This window comes from Chiloscyllium plagiosum, chromosome 6 (assembly GCF_004010195.1).
Source record: "Chiloscyllium plagiosum isolate BGI_BamShark_2017 chromosome 6, ASM401019v2, whole genome shotgun sequence".
Lineage (NCBI taxonomy): Eukaryota > Metazoa > Chordata > Chondrichthyes > Orectolobiformes > Hemiscylliidae > Chiloscyllium > Chiloscyllium plagiosum.
In genome coordinates this window covers 85,875,104-85,892,481 of record NC_057715.1, presented here as the reverse complement: position 1 = coordinate 85,892,481, position 17,378 = coordinate 85,875,104, and the positions used below count along the sequence as shown (strand labels likewise).

General features: G+C 41.1%; 1 protein-coding gene across 3 annotated transcripts in view; it reads right to left on the bottom strand.

Annotated features, from left to right (window-relative positions):
• The window catches only part of LOC122550791 (relaxin receptor 2-like), a 158,833-nt gene extending 141,776 nt beyond the window's left edge, over window positions 1-17,057 (bottom strand). For all 3 annotated transcript variants that reach the window (XM_043692054.1, XM_043692055.1, XM_043692056.1), the window contains exon 1: window positions 16,902-17,057. In XM_043692054.1, the coding sequence (XP_043547989.1) occupies window positions 16,902-16,992 (91 nt within the window). In that variant the 5' untranslated portion in view covers window positions 16,993-17,057. The remainder of the gene's footprint in view (window positions 1-16,901) is intronic.
• Window positions 17,058-17,378: the final 321 nt, after the last annotated feature.

Below are 17,378 nucleotides of genomic sequence, written 5' to 3'. Positions count from 1 at the left end.
CAGCTACCAACTTACAGAAAGCTCTATATTCAAAATTGTGCCTCATGGAGTAATCTAGAATCAGAGGACACAGTTTCAAAACAAAGGTCTCCCATTTAAGGAGGAATTTCTTCTCTCAAAGGGTCATTATTGTCTTGAATTCTTTCCCTCAGTGAGCAGTGGAGGTTGGTTTATTGAGCATATTCAAGGCCATATTACAGATTTTTGATTGAAAAATGAGTCAAGGGTTATGTGGAACAGGGAGGAAAGTGCAGTAAGGCCACAAGAATATCATCATGCCTCTGTGACAAACATCATTTCTTTCTTTCTATTCTATCCTACAATGTGGTCGCTGTTTAGGACAGCTGTACTCTGCTCTCACAAGTGACTTATTGCCTTAATCATTTCAAATGTCTTCTTCTGAATTTTCCTGAACTTAGCTCATCGCTCTCTCTCCACTATGTTAATAGGATTATGAATTCACAGAGCCATGCCACCATCTTTTCCTGGTTTCTTCTCCTTCCTAAATGTTATGTACCCTTCAACATTCAGGTCCTGATCAATGTCATCCTGCAGTTATGACTCTGGAATGGCTCTGGAATGGCTACTGGATTACACACATTTATTTCTGTTTGCACTTTTAGATCATCTGTTTGTGTCAATGCTACATGCGTTTAGTTTTGAGCCTTTAATTATGTGTTACCTGTAGCCTTATCAGCCGTAGACCATCCCAACAGTACAGCTCCTCCTTTTTGCAGTCCTGGAGCCAGTGTTCCGCAAATCAGAACCCATTTTATCCCATCAATCTTTGAGTCACACATTTATTTTATTAATTTTATTTGTCATATTCCAACTTGCATGTAGCTCAGGAATTAATCCAGAGATTATTACTTTTGAGGTTCTGCTTCCTATTTTGATGAGAAAGTGAGGTCTGCAGATGCTGGAGATCAGAGCTGACATGTGTTGCTGGAAAAGCGCAGCAGGTCAGGCAGCATCCAGGGAACAGGAGAGTCGACGTCTCGGGCTTATGCCCGAAACATCGACTCTCCTGTTCCCTGGATGCTGCCTGACCTGCTGCGCTTTTCCAGCAACACATTTTCAGCTTCCTATTTTGATGCTTAGCTCCTCATCATGACTGTGCAGCACCTCCTTCTTTGTCCTGCCTATATTATTGACACATACATGGACCATGATGACTGTATCCTCCCTTTCCCAATGTATATACATCTCTAATCCTAATCAGACATCCTGACCCCTGGAACCAGGCAGGCAAAGCAGTCTTCTAGACTCTCATTCTTTCCAGCAGTGAACAGTGTCACTCCACCACACTACCACCACTACATTCCATTTTTCTCTCTGCTTCACTTGAATAGTTTCCTGTACCAAAATGCCTTGTTCAATTAGCTAATCCACCCTGTTGAGCTCACATTCATATAAAAAAGCAGAAACATCCTGAAATCTATTGGGCAGCTACGAATCTGAGAATCCTATATTCCTGCTCTATGGCTGCCCTTACTTGATTTAGCTGTAGATGCACTTCTATACACCTGACCACTTACCAAATCAGAAGGCCCTATCCTAAGGGGCATGACCATCTTCTCTTATAAAATATCCAGGTAGACTGGAGACTGAACTGCAGGCAATGACTCTGAGCCAAAGCTTCTGGAACCACAAACGCTTACTGTTGACATTGTTACCTTGGATCACATTGCTAGCCTGGAGCTCCCACGTGATGCAGTTGTGACCCATCAGCTGTCTGACCATTTTTAATGAGAAGCGAGCTGCCTTTATCAACAGATTCTAGTGGACAGCTTGGTATGATGTATTTCCTGGTCTGGGACTCCTGGACGTGAACACACTTCAGGGTGTCCCTTACATAGACACATAATTGTACCGCACAGAAACAGACCCTTAGGTTCAACTCATCTATGCCGACCAGATATCCTCAATCAATTCAGTCCCATTTGCCAGCATTTGTCCCATATTGCTCTAAACTCTTCCTATTCGTGTACTCATCCAAATGCCTTTTAAACGCTGTAATTGTATCAGTCTCCATCACTTCCTCTGGCAGCTCATTCCACATGCGTACCACTTTCTGCATGGAAAACTTGCCCCTTACACCCCTTTAAAAATTTTCCCCTCTCACCTTAAACCTATGCCATCTAAGTTTTGGATATCCCTACCCTGGGGAAAAGAGTTTAGCTATTCACTCTATCCACACCCCTCATGATTTTATAAACCTCTATAAGGTCACCCCTCAGCCTCCTATGTTCCAGAGAAAATAGCCCCAGCCTATTCAGCCTCACCTTATAGCTCAAACTCTCCAATCCATTTATGTAAATTCTTTTATGAACTCTTCCAAACTAACAATATCTTTCCTATAGCATGGAGACCAAAATTGAATGCAATATTCCAAAAGTGGCCTAACCAATATTCTGTACAGCCTGAACATGACCTCCCAAATCCTATATCCAATGCACTGACCAATAAAGGCAAGTGTACCAAATGCCTTCTTTACCATCTACTTGCGACTCCACTTTCAGTTAACTACGAACCTGCACCCCAAGGTCTCTTTGTCTGGCAATACTTTCTAAGACCCTACCATTAAGTGCACAAGTCCTGACCTGATTTGCCTTGCCAAAATGCAATACCTCACATTTAATTAAATTAAGCTCCATCTGCTACTTCTCAGCCCAAATGACCAATGTCCTGTTGTACACTTAGAAAACTTTCTTCACCATCACCACCAATTTTGGTGTCCTTTGCAAGCTTATTTGTATTCCATTTGCCTAGCAATAAACAACAATATGCTACTACCACTCCCAATCACTTGCTGTATCTGCATGCTAACTTTGTGATTCATGTACCAGGACACCTACATCTCTCTGTACTGCAGAGTTCTACAGTATCTTTTCGTTTAAGTCGCATATTACTTTTCCATTCTTCCTGCCAAATTTTACAAGTTCACAACTTCCCCATATATAACCTGTCAAATTTTTGCCCACTCACATAACATAATTTTATTACTTTGCAGATTCCTTTAGACGTCTCCTATTTAATCTTTGTGCCATCAGAAAGTTTGGTTACAACAATCACTTACCCTTCATTCAATTCATTGATATAGTTTATAAATAGTGAAGGCCCCAGCACTGATCCCTGTGGCACTCTACTGATTACAACTCAACAAGTAACTCAGTAATTCTTAGGTTTACAAAAATCTTTATACATAACGGCTTCTTTAGGTTCTAAAGTAAGCAATTTAATCTCTCAAACTTGGTCCAGCACTCACAGAGAATGTGTTTGATCTGTGATCTAACTCCATATATGTGCCTTTTCCCCAAATGCTTTGGTTTACAAAAATCTATCCGTTTCAAAATGAACAATTGATCTGCGTCAATCACAATTTATAAAGACTGATCCTAATTTCCACCACTATGTGGGAATAAGTGTTTCCTAATATCATTCTTCTAAGAGCTATCTCTGAATTTTACACTGTGCTCCCATTCATGTGCTCTTCAAAGAGTGAAATTGTTCCTTCAATTTTACTGTGTTTCCCTTAATATTTTGAAAATTATAATCAAATCATCTCTTAACTTTATCACTCCTAGAAATGCTACTCCTTGCAGCATTGCCTTTTCAGGTTAGGAATGATTTTCTGCTCAATATCTCTACTGTGTCAATTTCTGCTCAGCTCCCTAATCAGGTCAAAAGCTTTGTTCGCATTACATGAGCAATTTATCAAACTAAAAGGAATATTCATAACTTATGACAATAAACATTTGTAGTTTATTTAACTTGACTTTTCCACTACTTCGTTTACTTCTTTTAAAATCATACAATGAGTACATCTAGACCTGAGGATTTGTTTGTGTTTGTCATTATTTCCTTTATTCCTAATTTTTGTTTTCATTAATTTTAGTGAATTCCTATTCCTGAGCCAATATTAGATCAGGTGAAGAGGAAGAAATGTTTTTCCTTTTTATAAACCACCTCTCATTGATCATTTTAAAAAAAACCTTTGTTTCTTTTTTACCACATAGCAATATACTTCATTTTCCAGCAAACTATTTTATTGAGAATGTCTTTTTTTACTTTTATTCATTCAAAGAAATGTGTGTGCCACCAGTGAGGCCAACAATTATTGCCCACGCCCAATTACCCTGGACAAGGTAATGGTAAACAGCTTTCTTGAATCACTGCAGTCTTTGGGATGTAGAATGAAGATTCAGGAATTTGACCAAGTGACAATGAAGAAACAGTGATACAATTCCAAGTTAGGATAGTATATAGCTTGGAAGGAAACTTGCAGGTGGTGGCATACTCATACATCAAGTGGCCTTGTCCTTCTAGGGAATGGTGGTTGTGGGTTTGGAAGATGGTGTTGGAGGAATCTTGGGTGGGTTGCTTCAGTGCAACTTGTAAATGGTACATACGGCTGCCACTGTGTGTGAGTGGTGAACAGAGTGAATTTTGAATGTTGAATATGACAGATTGCTAAGCTTAGATCTAAAATGTTGGCTGAACAATTTGGCATGCAAATAATTTGAGTTTTCGCTTCACCATGTTGACACCTCGTTTTTAGATCTGCCTGGTGCTGCTCCGGGGACAGAGAGTTCCAGCCATTGTTGTCACAGATTCCATTTTCCTTCTGTTTCACTGCTGAAAAGCATCTGTTGAAATGAAGTTCAGTGCATATCCTGGGGTGTAACTCCATTGGCTGTCTAAAGAGATTAACTGACAGGCAATATTTCATTTCCATATTTATGAAGTCATACATTAAACAGGAGATGTGAATTTCTTGATCTTGAGTCAGTTTCCTTTTTTTATTCATTTGTGGGACTTGGACATTGCTGGCTGGGCCAGCCTTGATAGCCCATCCCTATTTTCCCTTGAGAAGGTGGTGGTGAGCTGCCTTCTTGAATCACTGCAGTCCACTTGCTGTGGGTTGACCCACAATGCCGGTAGGGAGGGAATTTCAGGATTTTGATCCAATGGCTGTGAAGGAATGGTGGTATATTTCCAAGTCAGGGTGGTGAGTGACTTGAGGGGAACTTGCAAGTGGTGGTATTCCCAAGTACCTGCTGCCCTTGTCCTTCTAGGTGGAAGTGGTCATAGGTTTGGAAGGAGCTGTTTAAAGATCTTTGGTGAATATCTGCAGTGCACTTTGTAGATAGTACATATTGCTGCTACTGAGCACTGGTGGTGGAGGGATTGAATGTTTATAGATGTGGTCCCAATCAAGTGGGTTGCTTTGTCCTGCATGGTGTCAAGCTTTTTGAGTGTTGTTGGAGCTGCACCCATCCAGGCAAGTTGGGAGTATTCCATCACGCTCCTATTTTGTGCCTTGTAGATGGTGGATAGACTTTGGAGTGTCAGGAGATGAGTTACTCGCTATAGTATCCCTAGTCTCTGACCTACTCTTGTAGCCAGAGTATATGGTTTTATGTGGTGAGTCCAGTTGAGTTTCTGGTCAATGGTAACCCCAAGGATGTTGACAGTGGGGGCTTCAGTGATGGTAATACTGCTGAATGTCAAGGGGCAGTTGTTAGAGTGTCTGTTATTGGTGATGGTCATTATCTGGCATTTATGTGGCACGTATATTACTTGTCGGCCCAAGCCTAGATATTGTCCAGATCTTGTTGCATTTGAGCACAGACTGCTTCAGATTCTGAGGTCAAGAATGGTGCTGAACATTGTGCAATCATTGGCGAACAACCCCACTTCTGACCTTATGACAGGGGGAAGGTCATTGATGAAGCAGCTGAAGATTGTTGGGCCTAGGACTCTACCCTGAGGAACTCCTGCAGAGATGTCCTGGAGTTGAAATAACTGACCCTCCACAACCACAGCCAGGTATAACTCTAACCAGTAGAGTTTTTGCCCCCGATACCCATTGACTCCAGTTTTGCCAGGAGTCCTTGATGCCATACTCTGTCAAATGCGGCCTGATGTTGAAGGCTGTCACTCTCACCTCACCTCTGGAATTCAGCTCTTTTGTTCATGTTTGAACCAAGGCTGTAAAAAGATCAGGAACTGAGTGACCCTGATGAAACACAAAATGGGCGTCACTGAGCTGGTTGTTGCTGAGAGGTGCTGCTTGATAGCACTGTTGATGACCCCTTCCATCACTTTACTGATGATGGGGTGTAGACTGATTGGGTGGTAATTGGCTGGGTTGGGTTTGTCTTGCTTTTTGTATACAGGACACACCTGGGCAATTTTCCACATTATTGGGTAGTTGTCAGTGTTGTAACTATACTGGAAGAGCTTGGCTAGGGCATCGGCAAGTTCTGGAGCACATGTCTTTAGTACTATTGCCGGTATGTTATCACGGCCCATTGCCTTTATTGTATCCAGTGCCTCCAGCCATTTCTTGATACCATGTGGAGTGAATCAAATTGGCTGGAGACTGGTTTCTGTGATGCTGTGGACCACTGCAGGAGCCCGAGATTAATCATCCACTCGGCACTTTTGACTGAAGATTGTTGCGAATGTATCAGTCATATCTTTTGCACTGATGTGCTGGGCTCTTCCATCATTGAGGATGGGGATATTTGTGGAGCCTCCTCCACCAGTGAGTTGTTTAATTGCCTACCATCATTCACGACTGGGTGTGGAAGGACTGCAGACTTTAGACCTGATTTGTTGGCTGTGGGATCACTTAGTTCTGTCTATCACTTACTGTTTTTGCTTTTTGGCATGATGGTAGTGCTGTTTGGTAGCTTCACCAGGTTGAGACCTCTTTTTTAGGCATGCCTGATGCTGCTCCTGGCACGCCCTACTTCATTCTCCATTGAACTTGCGATGATCCCCTGTCTTGATGGCAATGGTTGAGTAGCGGATATGCCAAACCATGAGGTTGCAGATTGTGCTGTACTACAGTTCTGCTGCTGTTGATAGCTCACAATACCTCATGGATGCCCAGTCTTGAGCTGCTAGATCAGTTCAATGTCTGTCCCACAACACGATGGAGGTTATTCTCAATTTGAAGGCGGGACTTTGTCTTCACAAGGACAGTCCAGTGGTCACTTTTACCTATATTGTCATGGACATATGCCGGCAGATTAGTAAGGATGAGGTCAACTATGTTTTTTCCACTTGTTGGTTCCTTCATCATCTATCACAGACCCAGTCTAGCAGTTATATCCTTTAGGACCCGACCAGCTCTATCAGTAATGCTGCTGCCGAGCCACTCTTGGTGGTAGACATTGAAATCCCCCACTCAGAGTACATTTTGGATACGACCTTGCCATCCTCAGTGCTTCCTCCAACATGGAGGAGTACTGATTCATCAGCCAAAGGAGGATAATATTTGGTAACCAATAAGAGGTTTCTTTGCCAACATTTAACCTAAAACTGTGAGACTTCATGGCTTCCGGAGTCAATGTCAAGGACTCCCAGGGCAACTCTCTCCCAACTGTATATCACTGTGCCGCCACTTCTGCTGGGTCTGTCCTGCTGGTGGGACAGGACATATCCAGAGGTGGTAGTAGTGATGTCTGGAATGTTATTTGTAAGGTATGATTTCGTAAGAATGACTGTCAGGCTGATGCTTGACTAGTCTGTGAGACAGCTCTCCCAATTTCAGCACTAGCCCCCAGAAGATGGCAAGGAGAACTTTGCATGGTCAACAGGGCTGTTTGTGTTTTTGCCGTTGTCTTTCCAGTTCCAAGGTTGATACCAAGTGGTCCATCCAGTTTCATTTCTTTGTTGTGACTTTCTAGCAATTAGTACAATTGAGTGGCTTGCTAGGCAGTTTCAGAGGGCAGTTGAGAGTCAACCATATTGCTGTGGCTCTGGAGTTACATGTAGGCCAGATCAGGTAAGGATGGTAGATTTCCTTCTCTGAAGGACATTAGTGAACCAGATGGGTTTGTCCAACAATTGACAATGGTTTCATGGTCATCAGTCGACTCTTAATTCCAATTTTTTTAATTGAATTCAAATTTGACCATAAATCCATAGGACCTGATCAGGTGTACCGTGGAACTCTGTGGGAAGCTAGAGAAGTGATTGCTGGGCCTCTTGCTGTGATATTTGTATCATCAATAGTCACAGGTGAGGTGCTGGAAGACTGGAGGTTGGCTAACATGGTGTCACTATTTAAGAAAGGTGGTATGGACAAGCCAGGGAACTATAGACCACTGAGCCGGACGTCAGTGGTGGGCAAGTTGTTGGAGCGAATCCTGAGGGTCAGGATGTACATGTATTTGGAAAGGCAAGGACTGATTAGGGATAGTCAACATGGCTTTGTGTGTACAAAATCAAGTCTCATAAACTTGATTGAGTTTTATGAAGAGGTAACAAAGAGGATTGATGAGGGCTGAGCGGTAGATGTGATCTGTATGGACTTCAGTAAGGCGTTCAACAAGGTTCCCAATGGGAGATTGGTTAGCAAGGTTAGATCTCATGGAATACAGGGAGAACTAACCATTTGGAATCAGAACTGACTCAAAGGTAGAAGACAGAGGGTGGTGGTGGAAATTTGTTTTTCAGATTGGAGGCCTATGACCAGTGGAATACCAGAAGGACCAGTGGGTCCACTACTCTTCATCATTTATAGAAATGAGTTGGATGTGATCTTAAGAGGTATAGTTAGTAAGTTTGCTGATGACACCAAAATTGGAAGTGTAGTGAACAGCAAAGAAGGTTACCTCGGATTACAATGGGTTCTTGATCAGATGGGCCAATGAACTGAGGAGTTTAATTTAGATAAACACAAGTTGCTGTATTTTGGGAAAACAAATCTTAGCAAGAGTTATACACTTAATGGTAAGGTTGTAGAGAGTGTTGCTGAACAAAGAGATCTTGGAGTGCAGGTTCATAACTCCTTGAAAGTAGAGCCACAGGTATATAGAACAGTGAAGAAGCATTTGGGATGTGTTCCTTTATTGGTCAGAGTACTGAGTACAGGAGTTGGGAGGTCATGTTGCAGCTGTACAGGACACTGTATAGGCCACTTTTGGAATATTACGTGCAGTTCTGGTGTCCTTCCTATTGGAAGGATGTTGTGAAACTTGAATGGGTTCAGAAAAGCTTTACAAGGATGTTGCTAGCATTGGAGGATTTAAGCTATAGTGAGAGGTTGAATAGGCTAAGGCTGTTTTCCCTGGAGCATCAGAGGCTGAGGGGTGACCTTATAAAATCATGAGGTACAAGGATAGGGTAAATAGACAAGGTATTTTCCCTGGGGTGGGGAGTCCGGAACTAGGGGGCATAGGTTTAGGGTGAGAGGGGAAAGATATAAAAAAGACCTAAGGGGCAACTTTTTCACGCAGAGGGTGGTGCGTGTGTGGAACGAGCTGTCAGAGGAAGTGGTAGAGGCTAGTACAATTGCAACATTTAAAAGGCATCTGGATGGGTATATGAATAGGAAGGGTTTGGAGGGATATGGGCCAGATGCTGGCAGGTGGGATTAGATAGGGTTGGGATATCTATTTGGCATTGACAAGTTGGACCAAAGGTTCTGTTTCCATGCTGTACGACTCTATGACTTTATCTGCCATGGTGGGATTCAAACCCAAGTCCCCAAAACATTATTCTGGGTTTCTAGATTAATAGTTGAGTGATAATACCACTTGGCCATCGCCTCCCTTTTCAATGTTTTTGGAGAAAATGGTCATTTCAGCGCAGATGGTGTTGTTTATTCCATATGGATCTCTCAAAGATTGCCTCAATCTGTGTTTAGCTGTCCATTCCAACAAATTTAGTTCTATTTTAATTCTATCCTTTTAAAAACCATTTAAGTACAAGAAATTTTTGTCTTTTGTTTTCATTTTGACAAAACACTCACATTCACTCTCTTCATTCTAACTTTGATCAATACCTTCTTTGGGACTTTTCTCTGAATTGTGGTACTAGAAGTAGAATTACAGCCAGTTCTATCATGTACCAGATTTAGGTCTTTTGACAAATTTAATTTCTAGGCGGTCAGTGGATGATAATCTGATGTTCACCTCCTATTATGTCATGTTGTCCCCTTGTCTCTTTGGTGTTTTTTTGGCAAGAGGGCCTTGTGGACTTAACAACATATAATGATTCAGCATCATATTCAATTTTATTGAAAACCTCCCACTAACATTTTGTAATTTTATGCAAAAACAACCTTTCCCAGTTTAATGGGAACAAATTTCACCTTATTGCATTGATGTTACTTTACCCAAATCCAGACAGGTTTCATACTATATTCTTCATACTACTAAAGACTTCATAGCTATTTTGTAACTCTCTTTTCCAAACACAATGTTGAAATCAACCATTGCTATTTGTTAAAAATGTTCTTGAACCAAAAGGTTATGAACTATACCTGTCTCAATACATAGGAAATTGGAGCAGGAGTAGGACATTTGTTCCCTCAAGCCTTCCCCACCATTCTAAGATCATGGCTGAATTTAAACGTTTAGGTAAAGTAAATTACATTACAAAATCTAATATGTCATGATCTCTTACTGACAAAAGGACATATTGTCTGCAACAAACTAGACCCATCCATGTTCACAATCTGACTTCCACTAACCTAGAGGAAATTTAAAAGCCCCCTTAAAAATCACTTAACTGCATGTTTGCTAATTCTTTGCATTTACGCAATCTTCTACTTTACAGCTTCTTCAGGGAGCTTATTAATAATTCCCACTGCGCTGTCAAATAGTTTTCTATGCCTTAAAACTTCCTATAAAGTTTCTACTGCCTGTTTACCCCTGTTCATATTGTATGGTCTCTTGACATTAATTCCCTACTAGTTCTATCATGGTAAGTGTAATGTCACAACTTAACTGGGAAGAATGCATCCATAGTTGTGCCCCACAAGCTGTCACAAAATGTATAAAGTCCCAGTGAAACAAAGAAAATGACCACATTGCCCAGCTGACTGCTACTCAGGACTAAAGTTTCATCATCAGGTTTCTTCAGTAACAGAAAAACAACTTATATTTATTGTAAAGCATTTAATGATAACAGTGGAAAGAAAGATTTCTAATTTATGCAACTTAACTACACATCTTCAAAAGCCTAAATACTCAAAATTACGAGCAAGAAAGGCAAAAAAAAAGACTAATGATTTTACACACATAATTATGGTGGAGAAATAATATAGAAAAGGCAAACAAAAGTCTAAAGATCAATTAATCAGATTGGAAAATTATTTTCCTTGCAGTAATTTACTTTTGCAATATTGATACATTATTGCCTGTAGGACGGTGATCATTCTTTGATTCAATGCATGATCGGGTCATTTGTTTTATTTCCTTTAAGCTGTCATGGGTTTTCGTGTCTTTTTTTTGCCCCAGAGATAAAAGAGAGAGAGTGAGAGAGATACTTTCTGTCTGCAGGCTCTGAGTGTTTTTCATTCTTTACTGTTCTTGGTGCTTACAGCTTTTTAAGATTCTGTTGCTCAACCAAAAGACAACATTGCATTGTGCAGCTCAACAATGTGTAACTTGATTTTCCAGTTGCAAGAGTCTCCTGGTTTTTCAGATTTAGTAGTCAGGTTTCCAATTCAGTTTACAGTTAAAAAAAAATTAAAATGTGGTCTCTTACACCAGCTCAAGCAATTGTTGAACATTGATGCTTCCCAGTATGAACTAATAAAAATATTTTAAAAAGCAGTAAAATATGTAAATTATTAAAACATCAATAAATTTCACTCCATTTCATAGACTTTTTGAAATTACTCAGAACAAGATGTATAAAGATACTGCTACTTTCTCATCAGCACCATTTTATCCTGATACTCATTGAATCAAACCTGCCAATGCATTTAAGAAAGATTACTACAAGAGTAATAACAATTTGTATTCATAAAGGACTTTGAATATCATAAAATTAAATGTCTTAAGGAGCTTCACATTATGAAACAAAATATGACAACAAGCGACGTATGAAAATGCTAGGTAAGATGACTAGTAGAACATAGAACATAGACATTTACAGTGCAGTACAGGCCCTTCTGCTCTTGATGTTGTGCCGACCTGAGAACCAATCTAAAGCCCATCTAACCTACACTATTCCATTCTCTTCCATATGCCTATCCAATAACCATTTAAATGCCCTTAAAATTGGCAAGTCTACTACTGTCGCAGGCAGTGTGTTCCACGCCCCTACTACTCTGAGTAAAGAAACTACATCTGACATCTGTCCTATACCTATCACTCCTCAATTTAAAGCTACGTCCCCTTGTGCTAGCCATCGCTATTGAAGGAGAAAGACTGTCACTGTCCACCCTATCTAACTCTCTGATTATCTTGTGTGTCTAAATTAAGTCACCTGTCAACCTTCTTCTAACGAAAACAGCCTCAAGTTCCTCAGCCCTTCCTCATAAGACCTTCCGTCTATACCAGGCAACATCCTAGTAAATCCCCTCTGAATCCTTTCCAAAACTTCCACATCCTTCCTATAATGCAGTGACCAGAAAAGTAAGCAATACTCCAAATGTGGCGGCACCAGCTTTGTACAGCTGCAGCATGATCATGGTTCTGAAACTCAATCCCTCTCCCAACAAAGGCTAACACATCATATGCCTTCTTAAAAACCTTATCAACCTAGGTGGCAACTTTCAAGGATATATGCACATGGACACCACGATTTCTCTGCTCATCCACACTACCAAGAATCTTACCATCAGCCCAGTAATCTGCATTCCTGTCACTCCTTCCAAATCAAACACCTCACATTTTTCTGCATTAAGCTCCATTCTCCAACTCTCAGCCCAGCTCTGCAGCTTATCTATGTGTCTCCGTAACCTACAACATCCTTCATCATTATCCACAACTCTACCAACCTTCATGTCATCTGCAAATTTACTAACCCATCCTTCTATGCCCTCATCCAGGACATTTATATAAATGACAAACAAAGGTGGACCCAAAACAAATCCTTGCAGTACCCCACTAGTGACTGAACTCCAGGATGAATATTTCCCATCAACCACCACCGTCTTCTTTCAGCTTGCCCGTTTCTGATCCAAACCGCTAAATCACCCTTAATACCATGCCTCCGTATTTTGTGCAATAGCCAAATGTGGGGAACCTTATCAAATGCCTTAGTGAAATGCACATTCACCACATCAACAGCTTTTCCCTCATCCACCTGTTTCTCAAAGAACACAATGAGGTTTGTGAAGCATGACCTACCCTTCACAAAACCGTGCTGACTATCCCCAATTAACTTATTCCTTTCTAGATTATTATAAATCCTATCTTTTACAACCCTTTCCAACACTTTAACCACAACTGAAGTAAGGCTCACAGGTCTATAATTTCCAGGGCTGTCTCTGCTCCCCATCTTGAGCAAGGGAACTTTTGCTATCCTCCAATCTTCTGGCACTATTTCTGAAGACAATGATGACAAAGATCAAGGCCAAAGGCTCAGCAATCTTATCCTAGGCTTCCCAGAGAATCCCAGGATAAATTCCATCCTGCCCAGGGGATTTATCTATTTTTACACTTTGCAGAATTGCTAACACTCCTCCTTGTGCACCTCAATCCAATCTAAGTCTAGTAGCCTGTTCTCAGTATTCTCCTCGACCATAGTGTCTTTTTCCAATGTGAATACTGATTAAAAAGTATCCATTTAGCACTTTCCCTATCTCCTCTGACTCCACGCATAACTTCCCATTACTAATCTTACTGTAGTCATTATTTTATTCCTGATATAGCTACAGAAAGTCTTAGGGTATTCCTTGATCCTATCAGCCAATAACTTCATACATCCCCTCCTGGCTCTTGTTAGCTCTCTTTAGGTCTTACCTGACAAATCTTTAACTCTCAAGCGCCCTAACTGAGCCATCACATCTCATCCTAACATAAGCCTTCTTCCTCTTGAAAAGAGATTCAACTTCCTTAGTAATCCATGGCTCCCGCGCTCAACAATTTCTTCCCTGCCTAACCAGTACATACTTATCAAGGAGCCACAATAGCTGGTCCTTGAATAAGCTCCACACTTCTATTGTGCCCATCCCCTGCAGTTTCCTTCCCTGACTCTTAGGCAATCCCCAAGCTATATATGCTTAAACAGGCTTGCTGCATTAACCAATTTACTCTTAATTTTATTTCCTCATTCAGTTTTTCACTCATTGATTCCAGGTCAGATTTCAGCATATTAAAACTAATTCAAAAATAAAAATCATTGCAACATTGAGGTGGTTTTTGTGGCATTAATTGCAAACATTAACGGGTAGATTTTCAGGAGATAATTATAAATGAGTGAAGGTGTATAAGAACAGTATTTCAGAAAATAGGGCAAATGTGAGATAGTTTGGTTGAAGGAATGTGGTGGTCCTATTTCTTGTAAAGCAAAAAATTAAATGAGATAGAAGAACAAAGAGGTGCAATAATTGAGAAAGCAAAGTTGATATAGCCTGCAAGATATTATGGCTCACCCCAAGACAAAGAACAATCCAAAAAAGGCATGATTAAATTAAAAATATTGGTTAATTGGACTCTTATCACTACATGCAATATTGGTCTACATGCTAAAAACACACTGGAGTTCTAGAAAAAGTGAAATTTACAAATATAGTTGTTTGGCAGCACAGAGCTTAAGCATTGAAAACTTCACCATGTTTGTTTTTTCAGCAATCTTGCACTCAAGACAATTTGCAAAAAGTGTTTGGTCAAGGAGATGGTTTTAAGCATTATGTCAAAATGGGTGAAGTGAGATGCAGGAAGGGAATTCTGGGGTCAAGGCACAGCTACCAATGGTGAAGCAATTAAAATCAGAAATGTTCAAGAGGCCAGAATTAGTTGAGTGCAGAAATTTTGGAATGTTGGGAGGGTGAAGGACATTACAAGGAAAGTGACTGTAAGATTATGGAGGTATCCAGAAACAAGGATGAGAACTTCAAAATTATGTCATTGCTTTCCTATAGCCTGCATTAGAACTTCAGTGTAAATTCACATTTTCATAAATGTCCCTCTGTTGTGTTCCCAGGAGGTGGTACAGTGATGTGCACACTCATTTATAATATTAAGTGAAAGTGACATTTAATCTTATAAAATTAGCTGCTGGGAAGAAGCTCTATGCATATGTGTCCAAGCACATGTTCACAACTGCTTTTGAGAGTTAGTTTTGTATGAGCTGCAGTAAGAGCACTCAAATCTGCAGCAATGTATAGGAATCACTATTCGTGAAGTCACGGTAGCGCTACAGAGTTGGTCAACATGCTTGGGAAAGTTTATGGTAAGCTCAGCTCGTTTGGGAATTCTACCCGTGCTGTTGGCACCATAAACCAGCTGTCCAGCCAACTGAACTAACCACATATCCGCCCCCCCCCCCCCCCAAATTCTCCAGTTTCGCTGTATTCAAGGATCGATCTCGATTGGAGGCGCCTTTCTGTGATTAGAATTCCAATTATTGTCCGATTCAATGGAGCACAGTTTTAAGCAATGGGATTGGGAATCACAGAAACACAATCCTGGGAAGGATTAATAAAGAGGCACCATAACTTCTGAAGTTGAAAAGCAGCTCTGTAAATCAAGGGTTAGCAGATTCAGGGGGCTACCTTTAACCCTGCGGTACAGTGCACAGGTCGTGTTTTCCAATCGGATTTCAATGAAAGCCCCCATCACAGACGCACAGAAACTGCCGGGGCTCACCGACAGCGTTAGCAGCAAATAAAAAACACATCAGTTCCCCAGATAAATCAAAAGACAGGGACGGTTTTTGAAATGGTGAATTCTTGCAAACAGAATGGATGTGATTTTTGTTCTCATTTACTTTATAGACAGGCGCTGGATTCCAGTCAATACACTATATGGACGTTGCGCTCCCGCACCTCGTTTGTGGAAATGGTGCTTATTTCAACGGGACCTTTCGTGTGGCTAGCTACCCAGCCACACACAGTACAGTGAGACGATGTAATTTCCATAACAAAATACTTCGGGATGTGGAACGAAACCAAGTTTTTGAATTATCTGGGCAGAGAAGGACTTCAGTAAAACAGTCTATTTTTTACTGTTATAGCATGCCTCAATTCAGCAAAACAAACAACTACTGGCCCAAATCATCTCGATTACTTTCTTTATGCGCATTGCCAAACCTGAGCAACCCGTGAGGAGACTGAAAGAGAATACTGCGGTTATGATATTTGGTGTAAACTTCAGTCTAAAGCTTAGTTCCATTTTATATGCAGCCAATATGAGTCCAATTATCCACACATTTTTGAAAGGGCGAGCTGTGTACAATGACAGAGGTAAACATTTCCACTCAAAGTTAAGCAAAGTGTAATAATCTGCTCGTTCTGAAGAAGGGTCACTGGACCCAAAACATTAGCTGCTTTTCTCCACAGAGGCTGAGTTTGTCCAGCAATTCCTGTTTTTATTTATGGTCATGTTCAGGTTTGTAGCGAATGAACCAAGCATTGCGGGTTTTGGGTTTAGGAAATGTACCGTATCTCACCGGGTACGGGTTATCGAATCTACCTGTTTTAATATTGCGAACAACGTTTACTTTCCAAAACCTGTTTGACATCACAGGATGTGTAGCACCTATTCCGATCTTTATCCTACATCGAAATCGCTACAAATCTTATTAGCCCTTGACCTAACTTTAACAAATCTTATTAACCCACACTTGAGAGATCCTCAATTAACACTTAGTGCTATCGCTTGGGCTTCTGCCAATTAAACTCAAAACCAGACTACCCATGCTAATCCCAAAACAGGTACAAAGGCAAAATCACCATCACCGTGTCCAATACAATTGTCATTTATGCAAGAGTTGACTTGAATGATCATCTTAACAGACCATTTGTACTGTCATCCTCTGATTCCATGCAAACACCAATTCTCCAAATTTCACCTGGCGCGAACCCCAATCTAAATGAACGAATTGAATCCAAATGCTTCCACGTTCACACAGTCACAAGGAACAGTCGCTACCAGAGCAGCAAAATCCACCATCAACCAGAAGGCGAAAGAAATCCTTACCATTGAGTTGACCGAGCAGAAGCAGGTAAGGCAGTATCATGGCGGTGTATATGCGGGCCAGGAGCGGGGAGACCTGCTGCTGAGTTCGCATCTTCTCCAGTTCACATCTCTCCGTCCCACCAGAAAGCGTGTGTGTGTGTCCGAGATCCGCGCAGCCGCCACTCTGGCAGCGGTAGGGGCTGGCCTGGGAGGAGGGAGCACTTTATCACAAACGCTTATGTAACCTGACCACCTGAAGAACCATTAGGGTCTGCTGTCTGGTAATGAATAGCCAGGCAAGGAGGGAGCAGACTGCTTCACTCTTGTTAACTTACTGGGAAAGACAATGTCCTTACCATCAGCGCGCGAAGAAGCCAGTTTTCCGTCGACAACGCAAATAAGCCAAATGGTGTAAAATTACTACACATTCGGTAGGGAGCTACTTGGAAGGGTCTCGCTGCATTCCTCAGGAAAAGTGGCATCTTATTACATAAATGT